At 34.8% G+C, this 22,891-nt stretch overlaps 1 protein-coding gene across 1 annotated transcript in view; it reads left to right on the forward strand.

The window, feature by feature from the left end:
• The window catches only part of LOC120539571 (solute carrier organic anion transporter family member 1C1-like), an 83,877-nt gene that overhangs the window by 9,264 nt on the left and 51,722 nt on the right, over positions 1-22,891 (forward strand). The window contains exons 2-7 of the mRNA XM_039769770.1: positions 6,395-6,521; positions 12,329-12,470; positions 13,039-13,171; positions 17,543-17,670; positions 20,024-20,170; positions 20,627-20,725. Of these exons, the coding sequence (XP_039625704.1) occupies positions 6,408-6,521; positions 12,329-12,470; positions 13,039-13,171; positions 17,543-17,670; positions 20,024-20,170; positions 20,627-20,725 (763 nt within the window). The 5' untranslated portion in view covers positions 6,395-6,407. The remainder of the gene's footprint in view (positions 1-6,394; positions 6,522-12,328; positions 12,471-13,038; positions 13,172-17,542; positions 17,671-20,023; positions 20,171-20,626; positions 20,726-22,891) is intronic.

Consider the following 22,891-nt stretch of genomic DNA (forward strand, 5'->3'; position numbering starts at 1 on the left):
TTAGCTGGAGTGACTAATTTTTTTCTGGTAAGCTTGTGAGAGAGGCTTATATACTGACCTGCTCAATGTTTTTTTTAATTCTATCTACCTTTATGTCTGTCATTTAACCATAAAGAATGCAGTAATGTGGTCATTTCTTATTCAACTTATCATTATCTCTAGTTATAACTCGACTGAAAACCGTCTCCCCTCCATTTTGGAATGCAGGATAAGTGCTGCCATCTATCGGCAACAAAAATTATTTTTTCTGAATTCTCTATGTAATAAACTTAATAAGTTATAGCGTAATGAAAATTGCATAATTAAATCTGGACCACCCTATAGATGATAAGGGCAGAAAAATATCTTAAATTGAATTTAATATTACTGGCAGGCAGCATAGTGGCTAGGAATTTATTTGTGTTACAATTGACAGTACAATATACTGTACAGTATTACAAGGCCTGGTATTCAGCCTGGAATGCTGGATATTGTGCACATTTTTTTAAAAAAGCCCACATGATTTATCATAATAAAGCAGGGAAATCCCACTGCTCTTTTCTAGGCAATAAAAGCTTTCTTTATTGAGACTTTTTCCCCATTATAGAGTTCAAAGACAAAAGTACATGATTCGTGTATGCTGTGAGGACAAGACAGTGTGACCAGTCAGCTGTCACTTGCAATCAATTGTAATTCGTAGTATGCATTTGAATCAGGGTGATAATGCGATGGTGAGATGAATCACCTTTTAATCCAACGCTATACACAGCCAACATAAAGGAATGAAGGTTTTGCATTCACCCTGTTATTGTAATGAACATGGTTACAGCTGACAGTTGGCCCTTCCATCCATTTTTAAACCACAGTTTTCAATTTGGTGTTGCTGAGGAAAAGGTGCCTATTCCAGATGTACTTAGTGCGACCCTACACTCATATTAATCCACTCTTAATCATATGGGGTTTTGGGACATGAGAGAAAAGCACATTACAGACATCATCTTTTTCCTGTACATGTCCTGTGTTTGAGGACTAAAATACTGGTCTGGAATTGTAATATTTCTAAAATTGTTCAGGATTTTATTTTGCTTCTTGTACAGACTGTATAAATAAACAGAGGCCTACGTATTTTTTTTTAATTTCAGATACCATGGATAGATGGGTTGAACTTTCATATAGTGTAAGTTCATATAGTTTGTACTAGAGAGTATACATTGCTAGACAACACAGAGGTGGGGGTGATGGCAGAGGGCTTGTTTAAACAAAGAATGCATGGCAGTTGATTGCTAGGAAAGTTAGAAGAGTTGCAGTACCATTAAAGACAAGATCATAATTACAAAGGATGCTTAATGAAAGTGTAAATTTAATGACTTGTTAAAATTTTGACCTCCACGAAATAAGTGAGAAGCACAGTGTACTTTCTGTATTGCTGGCACATAATTGTCAGTAGAAAATAAAATGTATTAGTGACATAGAAAATCATGTTTACAGTACAAAAATAAGTAAAGAGTTGGTGTGAGGGGTGGGGCAACTACATGATCACCTTGGGTGGCAATTTGGCAAGGGTGGCATTTTTATTTGACTTTTTTTTTACATGAAATAGCAGTAAAAAAGTTAAATGTAAATTTTAAGAGTTACACATATATCCACTGCCTTATTTATATACTACCTTTAATAATTGTGAGAAATATTTTCATTTAAAAAAATTTCAAATTTGGCCTATCATAGTTCACAATGCATTCACAATGCACTCTCATTTCAAAGCCACATGTCAGTCCATGGTGTTCACTTTCATTTTCCTCATTTTTACATATCACTGTTTAAGCACCATCAATGAGGATTCAGTTCTGCTGGAGTGATTGTAAAGAAAATTTTTGAATATAAACATCAGCTAAAAATATTACTGTGTGAGCTTGACTCTATAGTTTACTAGGGCTACATTTGGACTTCATTTAGCAGTATGATTCAAATGCAAAATTTGCCCTGTACCTATACTTATCCTGAAACTGCCAAGTTAATAAAAATAAATTCATCAGACAGATGTCTGTGCAGGATGTCTGAATTAGTCAGCTCAAGTGCTCAAAGGTGTTTTGTGTGGAATCATCATGAGGTGAGCCATTGCAGAAAACAATTTTTTTTTCTGAGGAATGATTGATAAATAAATAGTGGCTGAATGGCATTAAAAACAATAATTGTTCTGGGTAGCTCTGTGTTTAACATGCCAGCTTGCCAGGTAGCGTACAGTGATGATAGCACCATTATAAATTTACAGTTCATCCTTATAGATTGTATCCATGTAAATGATATTTAGGCCCTTCTGCTAAAATGGCTAGCCTACTGTAATGGCAACATTCAATGACATCAAAGTATAATGTTTATTTTTAAACATTTACCTATGATTCCTGTTGAACCATATCCTCCCTAATTTATACAAATAATAAAATATCACTGTACAATAAGTGTACATCAGTTTATACAGCTAAAGAGAACTTTTTTGCCATGCCTTGAGCAGGAGCAAAGGTGAAGAGTATGTGAGGAATATAATGTGAAGAGTATAATGGTCAAGTCAACAACCAGATAACAGTAGAAAGCATTTGTGGAGTTTTAATGCAAGTTTTAAAGTAAGCCTATTTGAGAGACATTTATATTTTGAATTAAATCTGTTTTTTGCTGTGTCGACGTTTTAAAATTTACTTTGCCGTGTCTGTGTCTCCTATGCTACTCCAGTTTGAGGATTTTTATTATTGTTGTTCTTGCTGAATTGCTTATGTTTTTCCCATCAATAACTATGAACGGTCAGTGCCCTTGCATATCAGATTGTATATATACTGATTATGCCATTTGTAAAATTGTGTAAATTTCTAATATCTGCTTTAGGTGTGTGGTTGTTAGAGGGAATAACAGGCTAAATTTTGGGGCTCCAATCCAGCTGTCCCTGTTTACTCAAAGAATCAAACAAAAATAACATTCAATTCTGTAAAAAAGAAGCACAAAATGCTGCCACCACAATGATGTGGCTATTGCAGTGGTCTCTAACGCGTCGCTTGCAACCCTTTTCCAAGTAGCTCGCCAAAGGGTTAATGAACCCTACATAAATTTGAAAATTTAGTCAAATTAGGGGTGGGCGGTCTTTCCAAAAAATCATTTCATGATCCATTTAACACAAAATCGCAATCCACAATCTGAATTACAATCTATCTTTTCAATGTGGCATACACTTAAGAGAATATCCGAACTCAGACTCATCAAGACCTAAGAAGCACTTCATTTTAAATATCAAACAAAGTTGAATTCAATTGTTCTCTTGTTCGCTAGCTAAGCGGAGTTAAGGAACTCGCCCTGAAGCTGGCGAGTGAGTGAGGAAGGCCCCTCCACTCAGGCCACTGTGTGTTTCTAGGATTCATGCAAATACATCGGTACCACAAGTGAACTATGATACATAGTGAAATGAGAGAAGTTGCAAAATCAACCAGAATGTTCAAGCAAATTATATAAAAAAATTGCCTAAACAAAGTTCGAAACATGGTGCAGTGGGAAACTGATTAAGGGGGACCTTTTTTACTGCTACAATGCTAAATAAATGCCACAGAGGTGTTGCGCGGGGGCTCTTTTTCACTGCTACACCGCTAAACAAGCATACAATGGAATACAGTACATGCGGTAGTGTAGGTATTATGCGGTGAAAATGGACAGAGAACATTCCGAAACTGAAGCTGTAGCAGACAATAAGGTTGAACATGATGACACAGAAGAACTTTTGCTGGAAAAAAGGAGTCACGTCTGTTGTCTGGTGATACTTTGGATTTAAAAGATCGGATGTGGACCATTATGTTCAAATGTGTGAATACTGTTTCTTTACTATACTGTTTCTATACTCCTGGATAATACTGCAAGCCAAGTTGTATGTTTTTCAATACTGTGTAATGTACCTGGGTACTGTGTAATAATGTGATGACATGTTGACTTTATTCTCAACATTTCCACTTTATTCTTGACGCTTATGACAAGAATGAAGTCGACATTTCTACTTTATTCTCACCGTTTGTCGAGATTAAAGTCGACATGTTGACTTTATTCTCGTAATTTGTTATTAAAGTACAGTAGAACATCGTAAATTAAACTTCATCTTAAAATGAATATTTAATTTACTAGATTTTTTCAAACCACATCATAAGTTATGTAGCACATTAAATGCTTTGTGTTGTGTTTCCGTAGACGTGTTAATAGCTACTGTTTCTTAAACTGACTTCCTCTTGCACTAAGACGAGGTGCAGACAACACACAGAATACATTAACTTCCTGATTATCCAGCTCCCTGAACATTTAGATAAGATAAATACTTGATATAATTTTCATGATGAAATGCATTAAGGCATGTATTAATCATGTGGGGCAACGGTGGCATGGAGGTTGCACTACTGCCTTGCAGCAATGGGGTCCCGGGTGTTCCCTGCTTTGAATTTGCATGCTTTTCTGGTGGGTTTACTCGGCGTGTTTCAGTTTCCTTTCAAAGTCATGTAGGATGGCGGGTTTTGTTATGCTATATTAACCCTGCTAGTGTATGTATTTCTCATATTCACCTTGCGATATTCTGGCGTCACCTACAGGATTTCCTCCTGCCTTGCACACAATGCTTGCTGGGATGGGTGCAACCCTGAATGGATGAAATAATTAAACATGTATAACGAAGATTTTTTTCTGAACACTCCGTGGTCTAAGTTTATAACTAGTTTTAATTTCACAAGGTGAAATCTCGTGTGGAGATTGGTTATGTGGAGAAAGAAAAAGGAAGGATTGGAACTGGGGGGTTTAATACGTCAGAAAGAGACAGCACATATGCAATAAAGAAAGCCCGCTCAGAAGAACATCCATTGAATTCTGTGTTCGTGTCTTCGACCACCCACACTCGTATACACTTGGCTTTATTTGTCCCACTCTCACTCGTAGAAACACATTGCTTTCATTAAGGGAAAAGTCATGTATGGTTCATAAGCCTGTTTAACATGATCTTGTATAATGAGGTGGCTGTAGGTTTCCACTCTTTGGCCCAATTGTCCTTTACACTTTTTTTGTACCGATTCTGCTTCATCAGTATTTAATACAGGTTGTCCAATGGGACTTAAATAATAATTTCTGACCACATCTGCACATCTTTTTCACAGAAACATGTCTTGTTAAAGCTTTGTAAGTAGGCAACCTCTTACTACTCCATATTAAAATAAAGTACGATCTATGTTATTAATTGCTATTTAATGTTAGAGTTCCCTTTATTGAGTTTTGCAGTCTTGAGAAGTCTGCGTGCGAGACAGTATATGCATACGTCCTAACTGCTGAGGCAAATATATATGGAATGCAATGTACATTCTGTTCTAAATGTAATTTTAATTTCCTAGACTCTATGTCCGCCTGCACACAGGTGTTGACTGGATGCTCCCACCCACAATACTGAAAATCAGTCCTGCATCGCAAGCAATTGCATTGGGTCCCGCAAGTCCCTCAGTAGTCCTACAGGAGTTCAGACTTCTAATACATATTATGTATTAAGTAATGGACCACTTTTCAAGCACTCAAGCATTTAGATCAAAGGTGAAGCGTGTGAGTGACACATTTGTGAAACGGGCTAAAGTACTACTCGTACTGCTCTTCTGGGGTACTATGAAGTAAAAGAATCACACACACAGGACCTCTCAAGTCATTACACAATTGTACTTAAATCTTACTTAAATTACTCCTGAGCAGCTCTATTTTTTTATTTTTATTTATTAAAATAACTTCACTTGACACAAAATTTTTAAATATCTTATCCATAAGCTTCTAATACAATTGTATTAATGTAATTTAAAGGTTTTACAAAGTGGAGGCCAAGATTTTGTCCCTCCTTTACTACTAAGTCCACACTTGGTGAATTTGTATGTGACCACATACAGAGAATACACACACACACACACGCACATTAGTCTCAAGATGTATTCCAATATACAACATAATGATTGTGTTATATAACACAATTAATACAAAAAAGCGAAAACTGCAACTTTTTGTTGTATTTAATAAAGAGTCTCTTTGAATTACAGTAATGCTATCAACTGTATTATACAGTGTAATTGGCTATAATAGGAGAAGGTATATACATAATGTTATAAACGTTGTATTCGTTTGTGAATCTAATCATCACCTTTCCCAAAATGTTATGTAGAATGTTTTACAGAAGGTTAAAGCCAACCTTAAAGCCAATCCACGACATTCCAGGTTGTTTCAAGAAGCTGAAATCAGATGTTGTAAGGGGCCTCATCGATAAAGTCCCACCGATGTATGTTGTTAACCAATGTCCAAGATGTTAGTCACAGTTTCATGGAGGGTGCCATATCTCCATAAATGTTCAGAGATGATTACTTAAAGTGTTTCCTTTTATTTACAGGGAAAACTGAAAGATGCAAACAATGGATTCAAATTCACATCAGCCTGATAAGGAGTGCAATGAAATGGATGGAGTGCTTTACAAAGAAACTGAAAAATCAAAAAAGACCTGCTGCTCCAAACTAAAAGTAACAAAGCGATTGAAACAGTCATTTTCCTGTTCTTTTCTTTTAGGAATTTGTAGTTTTTGATGTTATCTTTTATTTTATATAATGTATAATATGAAGAATAACAATGCACAGGATGGCACATTATAGCACTACATTCTTACCACCAAAATGCACACAAACAAACCTGTCATCTTTGCTTCTTATTCGATAACATCATTTTTAGTTTATCTGTTAAGTCTATAAATCATTCACAGTGATTTGCACTAGGTCCTCTTGTCATGTAGATACTTTGAAAATACTGTTTCTTAAAAATGCCTGAGTAAAATATTTGCAAAAATATCAGGGAAATCTGTTGTAGTTTTGTATAATATGGAAAAGCCCTAGCTTGTTGCTTCTTCTTCTTCTTTCGGCTGTTCCCGTTAGGGGTTGCCCCAGCGGATCATCTTGTTCCATATCTTCCTGTCCTCTACATCTTGCTCTGTTACACCCATCACCTGCATGTCCTCTCTCACCACATCCATAAACCTTCTCTTAGGGCTTTGTCTTTTCCTCCTGCCTGGCAGCTCTATATTTGACATCCTTTTCCCAATATACCCAGCATCTCTCCTCAGCACGTCCAAACCAATGCATTCCTGCCTCTCTGACTTTGTCTCCCAACCCTCTAATGTACTGTATTCAGTTCTAATCCTGTCCAGTCTCGTCACACCCAATGCAAATCTTAGTATCTTTAACTCTGCCACCTTCCGCTCTGTCTCCTGCTTTCTGGTCAGTGCCACTGTCTCCAATCCATATAACATAGCTGGTCTCACTACCATCCTGTAGGCCTTCCCTTTCACTCTTCCACAATCCCTATTACTCTTTACTGTATTTAAACTCATCCACCTTCACCAACTCTACTTCTTGTATCCTCACCATTCCACTGATCTCCCTCTCATTTACACACATGTATTCTGTCTTGTTCCTACTGACCTTCATTCCTCTCCTCTCCAGAGCATATCTCCATCTCTCCAGGGTCTCCTCAACTTGCTCCTACTTTCGCTACAAGCTTAGCTTGTTGCCAAGGGTATAAAATATATATAAAATAACTTTTGTATATTTTTATTTGAAAGATAAAGTTTAGAAGCTGGAAAAAAAATTGCTAGACTGAAAACTATTGGCTGAAAATGAGTGGGCGAGTTTATAATTGTCCACCTGTGTGTCTCATCTGACTTTAGAAATTAATAAAGACTGCATCTAGTGAGCAAAATCATTTTACATTTAGAAATAGCTTTGTTGGAGTGTCAGCAGGTTTCTCTTGCTTTGTATGAGAAATTTACCGTAAGGCATAAAGTGTTATGCTGTACTGTGTTATTTGTTCATTTCTTTCAATGTCTTAATTTTAATTACTATCTCATTATGTTTATAACTGTGGTGGGCTGGTGCCCTAGCCAGTGTTTGTTTCCTGCCTTGTGCCCTGTGTTGGCTGGGATTGGCTCCAGCAGACCCCCATGACCCTGTAGTTAGGATATAGTGGGTTGGATAATGGATGGATGGATTATGTTTATAAAGACTGTGGGTTCTTATCCTGACTATTGAGAAATTATTTTTCAGCCTAAAAAATAAGGTGAAGTGAAAATATTTACAATTAGAGGCACAATTTGTATTGAGCATAATATTCTCTAATACATCTGAAATGTTTTGTTAATACCTTATTAGTTATTTCATGTTTCTATAAAGTTAAACTGGCAAATGTCAATCAGCTTTAACCAGTGGCCTTGAAAATTATGATATAATAAAAGTCAATAATGATCAATGCTAAACATCAGTAAACAATGTAGAAAACATCCATAGAAAAAAGAAGAAAAAAAAAATCCCACATTACTCATGTCACATAATCCACATGTCAGTTATCCAGTCATATACTCAAAACGTGAAAAACACAAGCTTTTTTTCTAAAACATTAAATGTATAGTTCCAGAAAAATCAGCACATCATAAACATGAAACTAAAACTACATGGGACTGACTGCTTGAACTGAACAAATAAAGGAGGTGAGGCAGTCTTCAGTTCAAATGTCATTCCTTCAAGGGATTTGTTTCCTATTTTTGATGTGTGCTGATTATTCCGGAATGTATATATTTAACATTTTTTAGCAAAAAAACATACATTTTGCATGTTTTGAGGATATGACTAAATAGCAGACTCATGTAACATGGATGTTTTCCTCATTCATTGCCACTGTAAAGCAATGGTCATTATTCACTTTTATTAAGGTATATCACAAACTTTATTCTTTTCATTCTGCATGAAGATATGAGATTATTTTTTTTTCTCAGCAACTACTACAAACTACATGGGGTAAGTTACAAATTAAAAATCTAATTTCTGTGTGGAGTACACTACAACACAGCATCAGTCAGTAAACCTGCTTATTCTGAGGAAAGGTGACAGGAGCTACAGTGTATCCTGACAGTGTCAAAAGCACCACACCAGAGCATGACACTTTCACACGGACACTTTAAACTCACCTATACAAGGTAACCCTGACTTGCCAGTTTACATAACATTTCTTTTGCATTTGGGAAGAAGGAACCCAGTGAAAATTCACAAAGGTGTGAGGAGAATGTGCAAAATCCATGAAGATCTTGACTGGGTTGGAAAATGAAATTTGTTTCCTGAAGGTGTAAGAGAGGACTGCTAATCATAACCTTAAGGGCCTGCATTAAAAGTTTGTGTAATTTTGTGTACATACGAGTATATAAGACACAGTTAAGGGAGGGATTCATGAATATAGAATTGAAATTTAATGCATTTTTATACATCAGTCTATATTTTATATAGGGTTGTTCATATCAAACAGATAAATAAATACTGTGCAAAATCTTCAAAAGTATTGCTACTAATTAGAATGGAATATTTTCAGATAATTTTGTATTTAGACTGCAACGTGAAGGTTTAGTAGCCAGATCTTCTTCTTTTAGCCCCAGTACTGAATGTATGGTCTCTTTGCATTGTTTTTTCCTCAGAGTATTACAGTTTTCTTCACACTACAAAACACATGCATTACAGGAAGTCTGAACTAGCCGTGTGTTTTTATGTTTTTTGTGGTATACAGGCACACTCAATCTCCAGGGTTTCCTCATGCCTTGCTCCGAGTTCTGCTTGGATAAGCTCTGAAATCCTACAACCCTAAAAACTGGATTAGGAGTTTTTGAAAACAGACTAATTTTTCCTTTCAGAAAACAATATGTGGTGTTTGGAAGACAAATACCTCCTCTTTAAAAAAATTAAATACAACTTGCTGAAGAGCTGCTGACAGCTCTTTCCTGACCTGTGGCAGGCAACTACTTTTGCCATGGAGAGGCTATGAGAGGCTGACTGCATTTCACATATTTTCCACTGTCTGGCTTGCTTTTCAATTTTTTCCCCAAATGTGCACAGTGCTCCTTGATGAAGAATGTATTTAAAAACTGTATCAAAAAAATAAATCTTACATTTCATTTTTAGATATTTCAAATGTGAATTTAGTCTCCAACAGTAGTCAGGATATTTTTACATCATATTACCTTATAATCTAAATTTAACTATGTTTTGCTTAACACTAGAATTACCAGAGCCAACGAAAAAACTCGTAAATCTGGCCCACCTTAAATCCCTTTGCACCTCTCCATCAGCGTCTTTTGTCTTGTAAATGTGTCGATAAGCCCAAGCAGCAAGCAGACTGCTATACCATCCCCCCACTGCCTCAGAATGGGCAAGAAGTTCTCTCAGTTCCTTCCTTGATTGGTTATCTAGGAGTGAGCTACGCAGAATTATAAGGGGAAATAATTTGACGTGTGTTTTGTGTCTACAACAATCTATGCAAACACATTGTTAAAACAGAAACGTTTTTCATGTTTTAGTAATAAATGACAAAATGTAGACATGAACTGTATAATATGTGAAGTCTGATGGCCAAATATCAAATAAACACTTTCACAAAAGGTGCAAGTACAATACAGCAGCTTCTGTTGTGCAGCAGTTAGAACTGCTGATTTATAATATAATCGGGAGGTTGTGAGTTCGAAACCAGCTCTCCGGCAAATTTACTGTTTTGAGTAGTGAGCTGCTCTTATTGTTAATATTATACAATAAAAACATACATTTGATTTGTGTCTGTAACAGCCGGTCTATATAAGTTCTATATAAATATATAGAACTTGGAACAGATAGCGTTTTTTTTTTCTCTTTCTTTTGTTCTCTCAGTCACTATCACGATACAATAAACCCCACCCCCCGTCCAGTCTCATATATGACACGGTTACTTTTTATCTGAAACTGGGAGTAACTGTAGATGTGAGTGGTTGATTAAAATTCCATTATTTTACCCCAATAGATCCAGCTCAAAAACAGCTACAAGTTTTAATACCTTGCTGCCTCACTTTTACTAATTCACGTATTGTATAATTTTAATAGTAAAGAAAAGCCTTTTTATATTATAGTGTGGGATAAGCCATCTTGGGATGGAGTGCCTTGTGAATATGTGTGTCAATATGTATTTTAATTACCATCTTTCACAAAGCACTTCATCCCACAATACTGTAATATAAAAAAGCTGGTACCTTATTATTAAAACTATACAATATGTGAATGTTTTAGACAGATGCATTCACTCTAGGCAGTGTTTCACCTTTTTTGTCTGATAGTTTGGATTGGATGCTGGAAGAATTTTTAGAGAAAAAAATTACTTGGTATTAATATATAAAGGCTGCATTTTTAAAATGAATATCTGCACTTTTAGACATATAATTCCTCTGCTACACACTTTTACAGAAATATAATATTAGGTAGTCACCTGAGGTTCTATTTTTATAAATGAGCATTTGACTAAACAGTTGCCATTTTACATATAATGCATACTTTACATTACATTATACATCCATCTTTCCAGCCTTAACACTTGTGGGTAAAAAAGAAGAAGAAATTGCATTTATTTTGTGTAATTGCATTTTCCACTCATGGTTACTGGAAAGTTCAGCCAGTTCCGACAGCAACAGCTACAAAACATAGACCTGCTCTGGACGGAATGCACACACTTGCCATTGTAGTATTTGTCAATCAGCCTTACTGCACATTTTTAGACTATAAGCAAAAGTTCTGAGAAGAAACCCTGGGATTACATGCACACATCAAATCTTATCAGATCAGTGCATGGCTGCATTGTTATCAACTGCTTCACAGTTTTGCCCTAATAAATTGACATAAATATGGTGAAATTAAATATATTTCAGATAAATTATTTTATTCGGCTTTTTCCAGTCATGCATTTTTGCAGGAGAATAAACAAGAGAAGTACAAGTGCCTATAACATTGGTAAGGACAGCATCATTAAACACATTTTTAATACGAGCAATAAAGAAAGAATCTTGCATCAGGTCTGTCTCTGAGTCTGTTTTTATAGACTTTGCATTACTTTTTTGACCAGTTTTTCATAGTATCTGTTTTATATCAAATGGTAGAAAGTTTTATCTTGTTTATAATATAATGCTGTGATCATAAATGAAGGGAAACATTAGGTTTTTTTTTAACTTTATTTAAGGATCTTGCATATGATATGCTTTACGTAAAGACAGATTGCAAGTTGATCAGTCTAAAGATTCATTTAAAAGCTGTCAGATTAGAAAGAGTTTGTTACTTTTTCATATTTGGTGTAATATTATTTAATTACAAAAAACAAATATTTAAATATTAATCCATATTTTGATTACAAAGATGTTTAAATTGCATTATTTAAGGTCATTTATGATATGAAGACATACAATTGCACATACTTTGTGAGTCATTTTTATTTACTTTTATTTTTCCAGATGTTTATAATGGCTCTGTCCTTTGCCTACTTTGCAAAAGCACTGTCTGGGAGTTACATGAAAAGCTCTATAACTCAAATAGAGAGACGTTTTGACCTCTCCAGCTTCAAAGTTGGCCTGGTTGATGGAGGTTTTGAAATTGGTAAAATATTTCACTACTTGTGAATCCCTTACAACTTTAAAACAATATGCCAATACAGAATGATAGCAGATGAATTCAGATAAATTACAATATTGACATAGTAAAGTGTTCTCCACCCAACATTTTATGAAATATGAAGGTTATTAAATTTCATTTTTAAAGATTTATCTAGCTATACATAGTAGAGCTTGAATTTTCATAGTTCAACACAAAATGGCATTAATCATGTTCCCACAGTAATAATATCTATATCACATAACCATTTGGTAACTTGCTTATAGTAAATAGGGCATAGACTTCTTGATCTTGATTGCATGACACTTTGTTGAAGGTTAACATTATTACTACTAGTAGTAGTATTGATATTAGTAGAAATATTAGTAATAACAGTAGTGTTACTACAATCGTCCATTTGCAATAACACCTAACAGCTGTTAGGATCATTTTGGGATTCTTTGTGACCCCTAATGAGATAAGCAGCTTACCAACTTTAATGGACATTTCACTAACATTGCAAAGAGTAATACTCTTTTTACAGTCTGTGGTAAACACATTTCTGCCTTTGCAGGTAACTTGTTACTTATCATCTCTGTCAGTCACTTTGGAGCCCGAATGCATCGACCCAGATTAATTGGAATCGGCTGTCTCCTTATGGCAGTAGGCTCATTTTTGACTGGAGTGCCACATTTCTTTATGGGACGGTATGTATAATAAAAAAGAGGAAATGTTTATATGTATCCCACTGTTTCCTACATCTATTTTTTTTCAATATGGTACCAGTGGGAGCTGAAGACTATCCTTGCTGCAGTGGGTATAAAAGAAGCAACAAATCTTATCATAGAATATCAACACACATTGAGTTAATTTACACTGTGAAATGAAATGTCAAACCGAAAACACCCTAACAAACAGGGAAAAGATGCAAACACCACACAAATCACACAGCAACTTGCAAACAAACCTGGAGCCATGCAATATGTGGCAACAGCACATCACATAGTCTCACTATGCTGTTCTGCTCACATTCAGATGAGTTTAAAATGTTCTAAATGTAGCACATTAACAAGTGTCAAACTTTTGGTGTGTCTGTTAGTCTAGTTACCTTGTTGGTTTTTGAGTAAAAGCTGCCTTTTAGTAGGTTATGCCAAAATGACTTTGTTAAAGCTTTACCGTATTTAGTATATACAAATAATATTATAATCCCTAGAGAGGAAAATAGAGAATTCTCAACATTTTGATAGTTGTTCTCATTGTCAGATTCAATGCTTCACCTTCTGTGTCCTGTTAAAATGCAGCTAAGAAATGTTGAAAGCCCAACTAAATGGAAGTTATATCTTCCGGTCATGTCCAGATTGCTTTACTCAGATATAGGCCCAGGAACACTATGTGAAGAATCACCCTATACATCAAAATTTACAGATTATTAGTTTTCCACACTGAGCTGTTGGTTTGTCACCAGTGATAAATATACCCAATCTTCTCTAATAATTGGTTTCACCATATTATCTGAGCTTGGCTGGATTCATTTTCAGCATCCAGCATTACTATACTGGTAATGAAAAGGATCTCTTTTACTGGATTTATGTACATGTTTTGCTAAGGAATGTTTATTATTTAAGGACAATATTTCCAGCTTTCTTGAAAAAGAACCCATGCTACATCTCTAATCATTTTGCTCAACTCGCCGTCACACTGAACAGTACAGATCATCAGGGTGATACATCATTGTAGGCCAAAGTATTTTCTCATGATAGAAGAGTAGCTGTTTAATGTGTTGATTTTGTAATTTTTTACTAAAAGGTGAAGAGCTTTCACCTTTTTCATTATTATGAATAATGTTTTGTAGTGCCTAATACCACGTTTGTTTATTTTTGGACTTTTTAATTTGTATTTTACATTGTTAGTTTATTGTCATTTCTTTTATAACATCATATTAGTGTCACTTTTTAACTATGCCAACATTATTTGTAATATACTGTATCTTTATGGTCACAACCATCTTGTTGCTATCAATGCCATTATTGTCTCTGCCCCCATTTAAAATGGCACTGTAATTACAACAGACAGCAAAGTTTAGAATTAAAATAAACTAAATCTTTATTTATGCACCTGCTTTTAATGGGAAATGGTCTTTAAGTAGCCAGCGATGTTGATTTGTTTACTCAAGTTTTATTTTTGTGTTGCATTTTGGTTTTTACTTTGTTTTTTTTTGTCCAACAAATTTCATCTTGGATTTTTTTGTCATTTCATTTTTCCTTCTCTAGTTATGAGCTTTCCCAACCTGCTCATTACAGACTTGGCCAAAATACTAAAAAAATAGTAAAAGTACTGGAGAGATTGTGCATTTAGCTGGTGTTTTAACAAAAGCTTTATTTATACTCTTTATTAGAGGAGGGGGTTTTCAAACTCTGTCTTGGGGACCCACTGTTGGCTGCAGGTTTTTGTTCCAACCAGATTCATAATCAGTGACAGCACCGGATCACACTGATCTTATTTAATTAGCTGTTTTGGTGTTTTTTTTCAACTTCTCTTATTCTACATTCAGAAAAGCCCAGCACAATGATTTTTATATTTATAAGACATTTCAAAATATTTCTATTTTTGCTATAGATTTAAATGCTTGAGTCTGTTTTTCATTATATTTTTCCATTTCTCTTTGCAGTTTGCTCCCTTCTTTGTATTTTAAAAATGATAACTAAAAACTAGCAGAGCAGACACCCAGGCAAACAACATTGAATTGTTAAAGGCTGCAACTACTTTAGCATCAGACCCAGTAATTAGTAAATAATGGATTAATTAAACAATTAGAACACTGGAAAAGTAGAATGAAAATCAAGATGAAAATATTGTTATACAGAAAAGAAATACATTATTCCCATATATCTGCTTACTACATTTTAATAAATAACACAGAATCTGGGGAATAACATTACACTTAATTAACCCAAGAGTCTGGTTGGAACAAAAACCTGCTGCCACAGTGGGAGCCAAGGACCGAGTTTGAAAAACTTTGTATTAGAGTATTATTTATACTCTTGGATTTTTATTTGTTGAGTTTTCAATATACAGTAGTAAATTTTGTAGTTAGGATACTTTTTCTAGTGGGAACTGACTGATGTATTCAGCTATAATTGTCTGAACTCACATACAGTATATCTACAGTTATGAGATGAATTTTAATAACCCTTTTGAATTTGCTGGTTTTTTGCATACACAGCTGCAGAACATGTGATCTGGTGTTGCTCTAAGACATTAAAAATTATAAAGGATGGTTTATTAGTACACACTTAACCGTAAAAATGGCATGCCTGTATACTTAACAACTCTTCTTCATAGGTCCTTTGAAATAATTTTTGGTTGAGCTGGATATCTGTTTTGAAGTGTAGGAGATTAAAATTGTGTTCCTTTAATGTAGAATAGAGTATCTCAAAGCCACATCTGAATATTATTTCATCAATTAGAATATTCATCCATTTTCTAACCCGCTGAATCCGAATACAGGGTCACAGGGGTCTGCTGGAGCCAATCCCAGCCAACACAGGGCACAAGGCAGGAACCAATCCAGGGCAGGGTGCCAACCCACCGCAGGACACATACAAACACACCCACGGGCCAATTTAGAATCGCCAATCCACCTAACCGGCATGTCTTTGGATTGTGGGAGGAAACCGGAGCGCCCGGAGGAAACCCACGCAGACACGGGAGAACATGCAAACTCCACGCAGGGAGGACCCGGGAAGCGAATCCGGGTCTCCTAACTGCGAGGCAGCAGCGCTACCACTGCGCCACCGTGCCGCCCAGTTAGAATACTGGACTCTAATTGCCCTGCTTCCAATTAGCCTTATTCCTAGAGGTGCTCATACTCCTACTATCGTATATACGAAAGGATATGCTAAAGTACAGTTTTATGAGTGTTGTTCGTTTAATCACACTGTGTTTATTATTATGTTTTAAGTGATGATCTAATCACATTTTAAAAACTATTCCTGCATTACTGTAGTATTCTGGGCTTCTCTTAAAAAAAGAACCGTGTGATGTTATATTAGTTTCCAGAGTTAATTAAATAATAGAAATATCTCACTCCAATTTTTGTCTAATAGACTGATTGTGAAGTTGGCACAAAAATTATTGGTACATATATGTCCTTCTTTCTGGGACTTGTATAATACATGGCACATTGGAAAGGCAATTTTATTATTCAGCCATTTTTCACAGTCACTTTCCTGAGGCCTTAATTCCCACAAACAATATAAGGACCTTTACCACTTCTATCACTAGATTCAAGGATCGATTTTGCAGGTCATACTTAACAGCCATTTGTACTAACAACTTGATGAGCTTTTCTTATAAATATCTCCTAATGTTGCTTTTAATATAAGATATGTTCACTGTCTGCATTTGTATTCATTGCCATGTTATATAATTGGCACAGCTACTAGTAGTATGACAGATAAGCCAGATAGCTTCTGTTCCAATTTATTGTTAAAAATGTTTAAAAAATTCATAGGCTAGATCTAAGCAAGATCAAACTTAAACTTTGTTTATGGGTTAATTGATTTAAAATTGGTCCAATGTAAGGGATTGTGGCCTCTGACACTTGTTATAGACTTGGTGTCTGTCTTTGTCCCAGTATTGGCGGGATAAGGTCTTTGCCTGCTTCAGCCTTCTCTTGGGTTAAGTAAGTTTTAAGGTAGATGGATGTATTTTTGACCCGCACTTAAATGCTCTTGATAGTGAAATGTGTGTGTCTAGCAATTTACATCTGTTTAAGCTTTGAAAAATAATATGATGAACTTTACATCAATTACATTTCTGATGTTAATGATGTGGAAGTCTCAAGCACCTTCCCATGACGCATCACTTTTTAAAACTCTGGTGATCAATTTGCAATTCAGAAAATTAAATTTACTTCAGGTGGCACTTTTGAAAACTTTATTTGTTTAGTAATTTCTCACTTAATATTATGTGTTAAATATAAATAAATATATGTAAAATCTGCTATTTATTCTGCTATAGAAAAAAAAATTATTATGAAAGTATTCAGTGCTTACAATAGAGTAATTTTTTTGCAGGTATAATTATGAAACATCGATAAAGACAATGGAGAACATTACTAATGGCATCTTGCCATGTTTAGCAGTTCAAAATCAAACTACGATTGATCACACCTCTACAAAATCAACTAATAGTGCAAATTCAGGTACTGTAAAATACCGCAGCATAACCTCACGTCATTCAAAGTTAAGAATTTTTTCTGTCATTCTCTGTTTGTGTGAAGTTTACTTGATCTCACCGAGTCTGAGTTGGTTTTATACCAGACCAGGTAGTCTGGTTTTCATCGAGATTCCCAGAGATATGCATTTTTTAGTTTTAATGGTTAATCTAAACTGAATTCTGTTTGAGTGGGGCTTCCTTAGGCTGTTTTTTGCCTTTCTCTTAGTACTACTTGTACAGGTTTCAGCTCTTATAACCTCAAATGGATGTATGAGTAAATATATTATGTAGCAGCAGTTACTTCAAACCATCAGTTTATTCAACACTTTTTACAAGCTTTAAAGTATACAATATGTTAACTGCAAAGTATAAAGCTGAAGAAAATGTATGTAAGTAAGAAAAATAAACAATGACGTAATAATACACATCTCTACTTATTTTGAAAAATAAAATCCGGCTAATGTAAGTTGTAGTTGTCATTGGTAGATAAGAAAACAAAAACTTCAGTTTATAGGTATTGTGGAAAAAATAAATCTCTGGATGTTCCACACTTGTGTATAATAGGAAAGGTCTTTGTGCTGCTAAGCTAGGCCAACTGGGAGGCCTCCTCTTTCTTGGACATATTACAGTTTAATTTACAATATAGTAAAATCTACAACTGTGTAAATTGAATGCAGCAAGATGTGATGATCTGATGTTGGATAAGACTGAGTCACTCTGGTTTCTCATTCCATAGTTAGGGATGGTAGAATGGTCAACATATCAATCAATCAACATTTATTTATATATCACATATTCATACAAAAAAAATGTAGCTCAAAGTGCTTTACAAAATGAATAGAGAAATAGAATACACAATAAAAGATAAACATAAGTCAACATTAATTAACATAGAATAAGAGTAAGGTCCGATGGCCAGGGTGGACAGAAAAAACAAAAAAACTCCAAAGGCTGGAGAAAAAATAAAATCTGTAGGGGTTCCAGACCACGAGACCGCCCAGTCCCCTCTGGGCATTCTACCTAACATAAATCAAACAGTCCTCTTTGTATTTAGCGTTTTCATGGAAGGACCTGATGATGATGGTCACGTAGACTTCTGGCTTTCAGTCCATCAATGTTGGTGCATCATGATGCTTTGAGTAGGTGGTGGTGGCGCAGGCCGCCACCACAAAGAAACCGGAAAAAGAAACAGAAGAGAGAGTAGGGGTCAGTACGGATTTTGGAGCCACTGTGAATAGTTATTATGATGAATTGAACATACAGATTATCAGTATTAAGTTAAAGTGAAGTTATGAAAAGGCCATGTTAAAGTAATGTGTTTTCAGCAGTGTTTTAAAGTGCTCTACTGTATTTGCCTGGCGAATTCCTATTGGCAGGCTATTCCAGATTTTGGGTGCATAACAGCAGAAGGCCGCCTCACCACTTCTTTTAAGTTTAGCTTTTGGAATTATAAGGAGACACTCATTTGAAGATCTAAGGTTACGATTTGGAATATAACGTGTCAGGCATTCCGATATATAAGATGGAGCGAGATTATTTAAGGCTTTATAAACCATAAGCAGTATTTTAAAGTCAATCCTGAATGACACAGGTAACCAGTGTAGTGACATCAAAACTGGAGAAATGTGTTCGGATTTTCTTTTCCCAGTTAGGATTCTAGCAGCTGCATTCTGCACTCGTTGCAAATGATTTATGTCTTAGAAGTAGTACCAAGATACAATAGGCTACTCAAAAGAGAAATATGGCAAAAGAGAGTTATTAACAGTTGCTGATGATTGCAGGTGTTTATGTTTAACAAAATAACAAATAAATTCAGTTGCCACAAATGTGAACAGACACATCAAAAGTGGTAATAATGGAGTGATAGTAGCAAGTCCTCTTCCTTATGTTCATTCACTAAATATCCTGTTTTGTTCTTGAAATATAATTTTATACATTAATAATTTGATTATAAACCAGTTTGTGAGGTTTGTTACACTGCACTGGATTTAGTTCTGGCCAGTATCCTGTGCTAGTGGTCTCCACATTCCAACTGGCTAATGAGTTCAGAAACAGATAGTTACTTAACAGAACATTCAAACTAATAATATTGCCATTTTTGTTTAAATGCCTGTTTAAAGTATACCTGCAAGAATGAGTTTAAATGCCTAAATAATTACTAGTTGAATCTGGGTTTATTCAGCTAAATCTAAAATCTTTTTTTAAGAACTGGTGACAGAGAGCTTTTGACGAGCACACACACTCACACACAAACTGTTTAAAATAGAATCAGTGAAGGTCAGTGCATTATGAATTTTACTTTTAATTAAAGTTTTTTCATGTTATGTTTTTTTTTTCAGACTGTGACAGACATTCTGCATCAAATATGTGGGTATATGTGTTTTTAGGGAATGTTCTTCGTGGAATTGGAGAAACACCTGTAGTGCCTTTAGGCATTTCATACATTGATGATTTTGCAAAAGCAGAAAATTCTGCATTCTACATAAGTAAGAAGTTTTAAAATCTCCTGCTGTGTCAAACTTTTTGTTTTGACTCACACAAACTGTTTAATAAATATTTCCATAACTAAAATTTCTGTGTATATATATATATATATATATATATATATATATATATATATATAGAATCTCTGTTCTGTATGTTCAGTATATAATTCTATACCCTTTGACCATTCTTGACCAAATTTTGCATAATAGCTCTCTAGGACCAGTTTTCAATAAAATGATCATTGGTTGACATTTTGACTTATCTACTGTATTTTATCTATTGATCTATTTTAAATAGATTTAATGCATTATATGAAATATATTATAATGTTAATATGCTAACATTCAGTACATTCTAGTGATTTAAAAGGAATGTTTTAATCACTGTGCATTAATTAATGATTTAATTTATTTTGACATTTAAAATAATTAGGATTCTCTGACAATTTGTTTTAGGCTGTCTGCACACCATCACTCTTCTTGGCCCAATGTGTGGATTTCTGCTTGGATCACTATGTGCTAAACTATACGTAGACATTGGGTTTGTGAATACAGGTAACACAAGAAAATAAAGGACAACTGCTGTTTTTTTTCCCTAGAGTTGTATAACATGCTGATCATTTTAGTTATTTATGCAATATAAGCACAATGCAAACCTTAAACAGGCTAAGTTAAACCTTCAGTACAGGAGCATAGCATTACACAGAATTATAGTCCTCAAACATACTAACAAAACTGAGCTGTTAATAATTTAGAACCTAAGATATTTTTAAAGATATATAAAAAACTTTCCTTAAAAACTGTCAAAATATATCATAAAACTAAAGGATATAACAATGTTCACTAAAATCAATTAAAGGAAAGAAAGACAAGTATATCTTTAAATGGAAAGTGACTGTGGGATTATAACCAAAGAAGAGAAGTAAAATGAAAAAGACCTCGCTAACACAAACACACTCTAGCAGTTAGCAGCAGTAACAACTGCACCATTTTACAAGGATAATTTTAACTGTTTTTGTCCCTTTTTCTTGGTCTTGTTGAAACTCCATTGGGAAATTACAAGAGCACACATCCATATTATGTTCATAGTGGTAAAATCTTTCTCCACTAACTGTAAGGAATTAATTCAAATAAATATTAGTCTGGGTGCTTGTGAATACAGTAGTCTATTTCTGTAGTGCTAGCTACATTAAGTTGTATTGCCATACAATGTTAATGACATTTATTTGCTTCTACTTTCATACATAAACAGTATACATAACTTTTTGTGTCTTTGTGAATATGCATTCACAGGACCCACTCACACATGCACCAATATTTGTATATATCCAGTTTAGAGCTGGCAACTAAGTTATTGAGTTCTAGTATCCCACACAGATATAGGGTAATGTAAACTTCTACAGACAACAGGCGCTGAATTTGAGACCATTACGCTGGCACCTTGACCCAGTTTGAGTGAAGTAAGACATGAAACAAAGTGTCTATAAACTGGTGCCTTGCTATGTGTCAGTATGCAATGTGTGTGCCCTGAAATTTCTTTCCACCCCATTCAGTCTCCTCCTTTGTTGCAAATATAATAGGAATGGATTTCTTCTCATTTCAGTAAATAGGAAGAAGTGCATTCAAAAAGGATTTTTCTGAGACAAATCTTATGGATTTAATAATGTACAAGGTATTAAAGTGACAAGTTTAGTTTTGGGAACCTGAATTCATTTAGTCTGTGACTGCATGCTTTTCCTGGCAGCACAGGTTGTAAAGCTACTGAATATAAGTAAATCATGCTAAATATCTTCTAAAGTACACAACACCTGCAAGATGGCATGCATTAATAAAGTGGATGTTTCAGCTTGTTGGTGTAAATAATTATCCATTATCGAAAATCATCTTTCTAAATGCAGTTTTGCATAGTGATTAAGGCTTTGGACTTCAAACTGTGAGGCTGTGGGAATCAAATTCTGCTACTGACACTGTGTGACCATGAGCAAATCACTTTATCTGCCTACACTTCAATTAAAAAAAAAAACAAAAAAAATGTAATAAATTTGTATCTCAAGAGTTGTAAGTTGTTTTGGATAAAGTCGTCAACCATATAAACACCTGTAAATTGTGGATATAATTAGGATAGGCAAATGAAGGTTTGGGGCTTCATCCAGGAGTACACTGTTTAATGAGAGAAACACACAAAAAATAGTTTAAAGCACAGAGCAGAGCACAGATACCACTTTTTGCTTTATTAAAGGATAGATAGTTGGTGCCCTCTTGTGGGAATATTAAGAATTATAAGAACAAGCTGTCTCCCTAGGCTCTTCTGGTCAAATGACCAGAATCACTTTATTGCTGGCATGTGAAACATATCAGAATTGAGTTTGGTTAGGTGCAAAACATGGGATACAAGACATAACAAACTCAAGACAATACCATTTCAGTCCACCATTAACCTGACACTGTGCAAACCACTATACAAATACAACAATTTATTGAACAAAACATTTATAAACTTCAACAGTTAACTCAAATAGATACAAAAACTATACAAAAAAATTTAGATGTCAGATAGTACAAGTTGAGCAAGTATCAAACATTTACTAATAGACAAACAGCACGGTTACCAGGTATATGTTGCAAAAATGTTGGGAGACAACAGCCAATAAATTTCACAGCTGAACAAATTGACTGCTGAGAAAAAATAGTCTTAAAAATGGAGGTGGCAGAAAGAAACCA

Source organism: Polypterus senegalus, chromosome 11 (assembly GCF_016835505.1).
Source record: "Polypterus senegalus isolate Bchr_013 chromosome 11, ASM1683550v1, whole genome shotgun sequence".
Lineage (NCBI taxonomy): Eukaryota > Metazoa > Chordata > Cladistia > Polypteriformes > Polypteridae > Polypterus > Polypterus senegalus.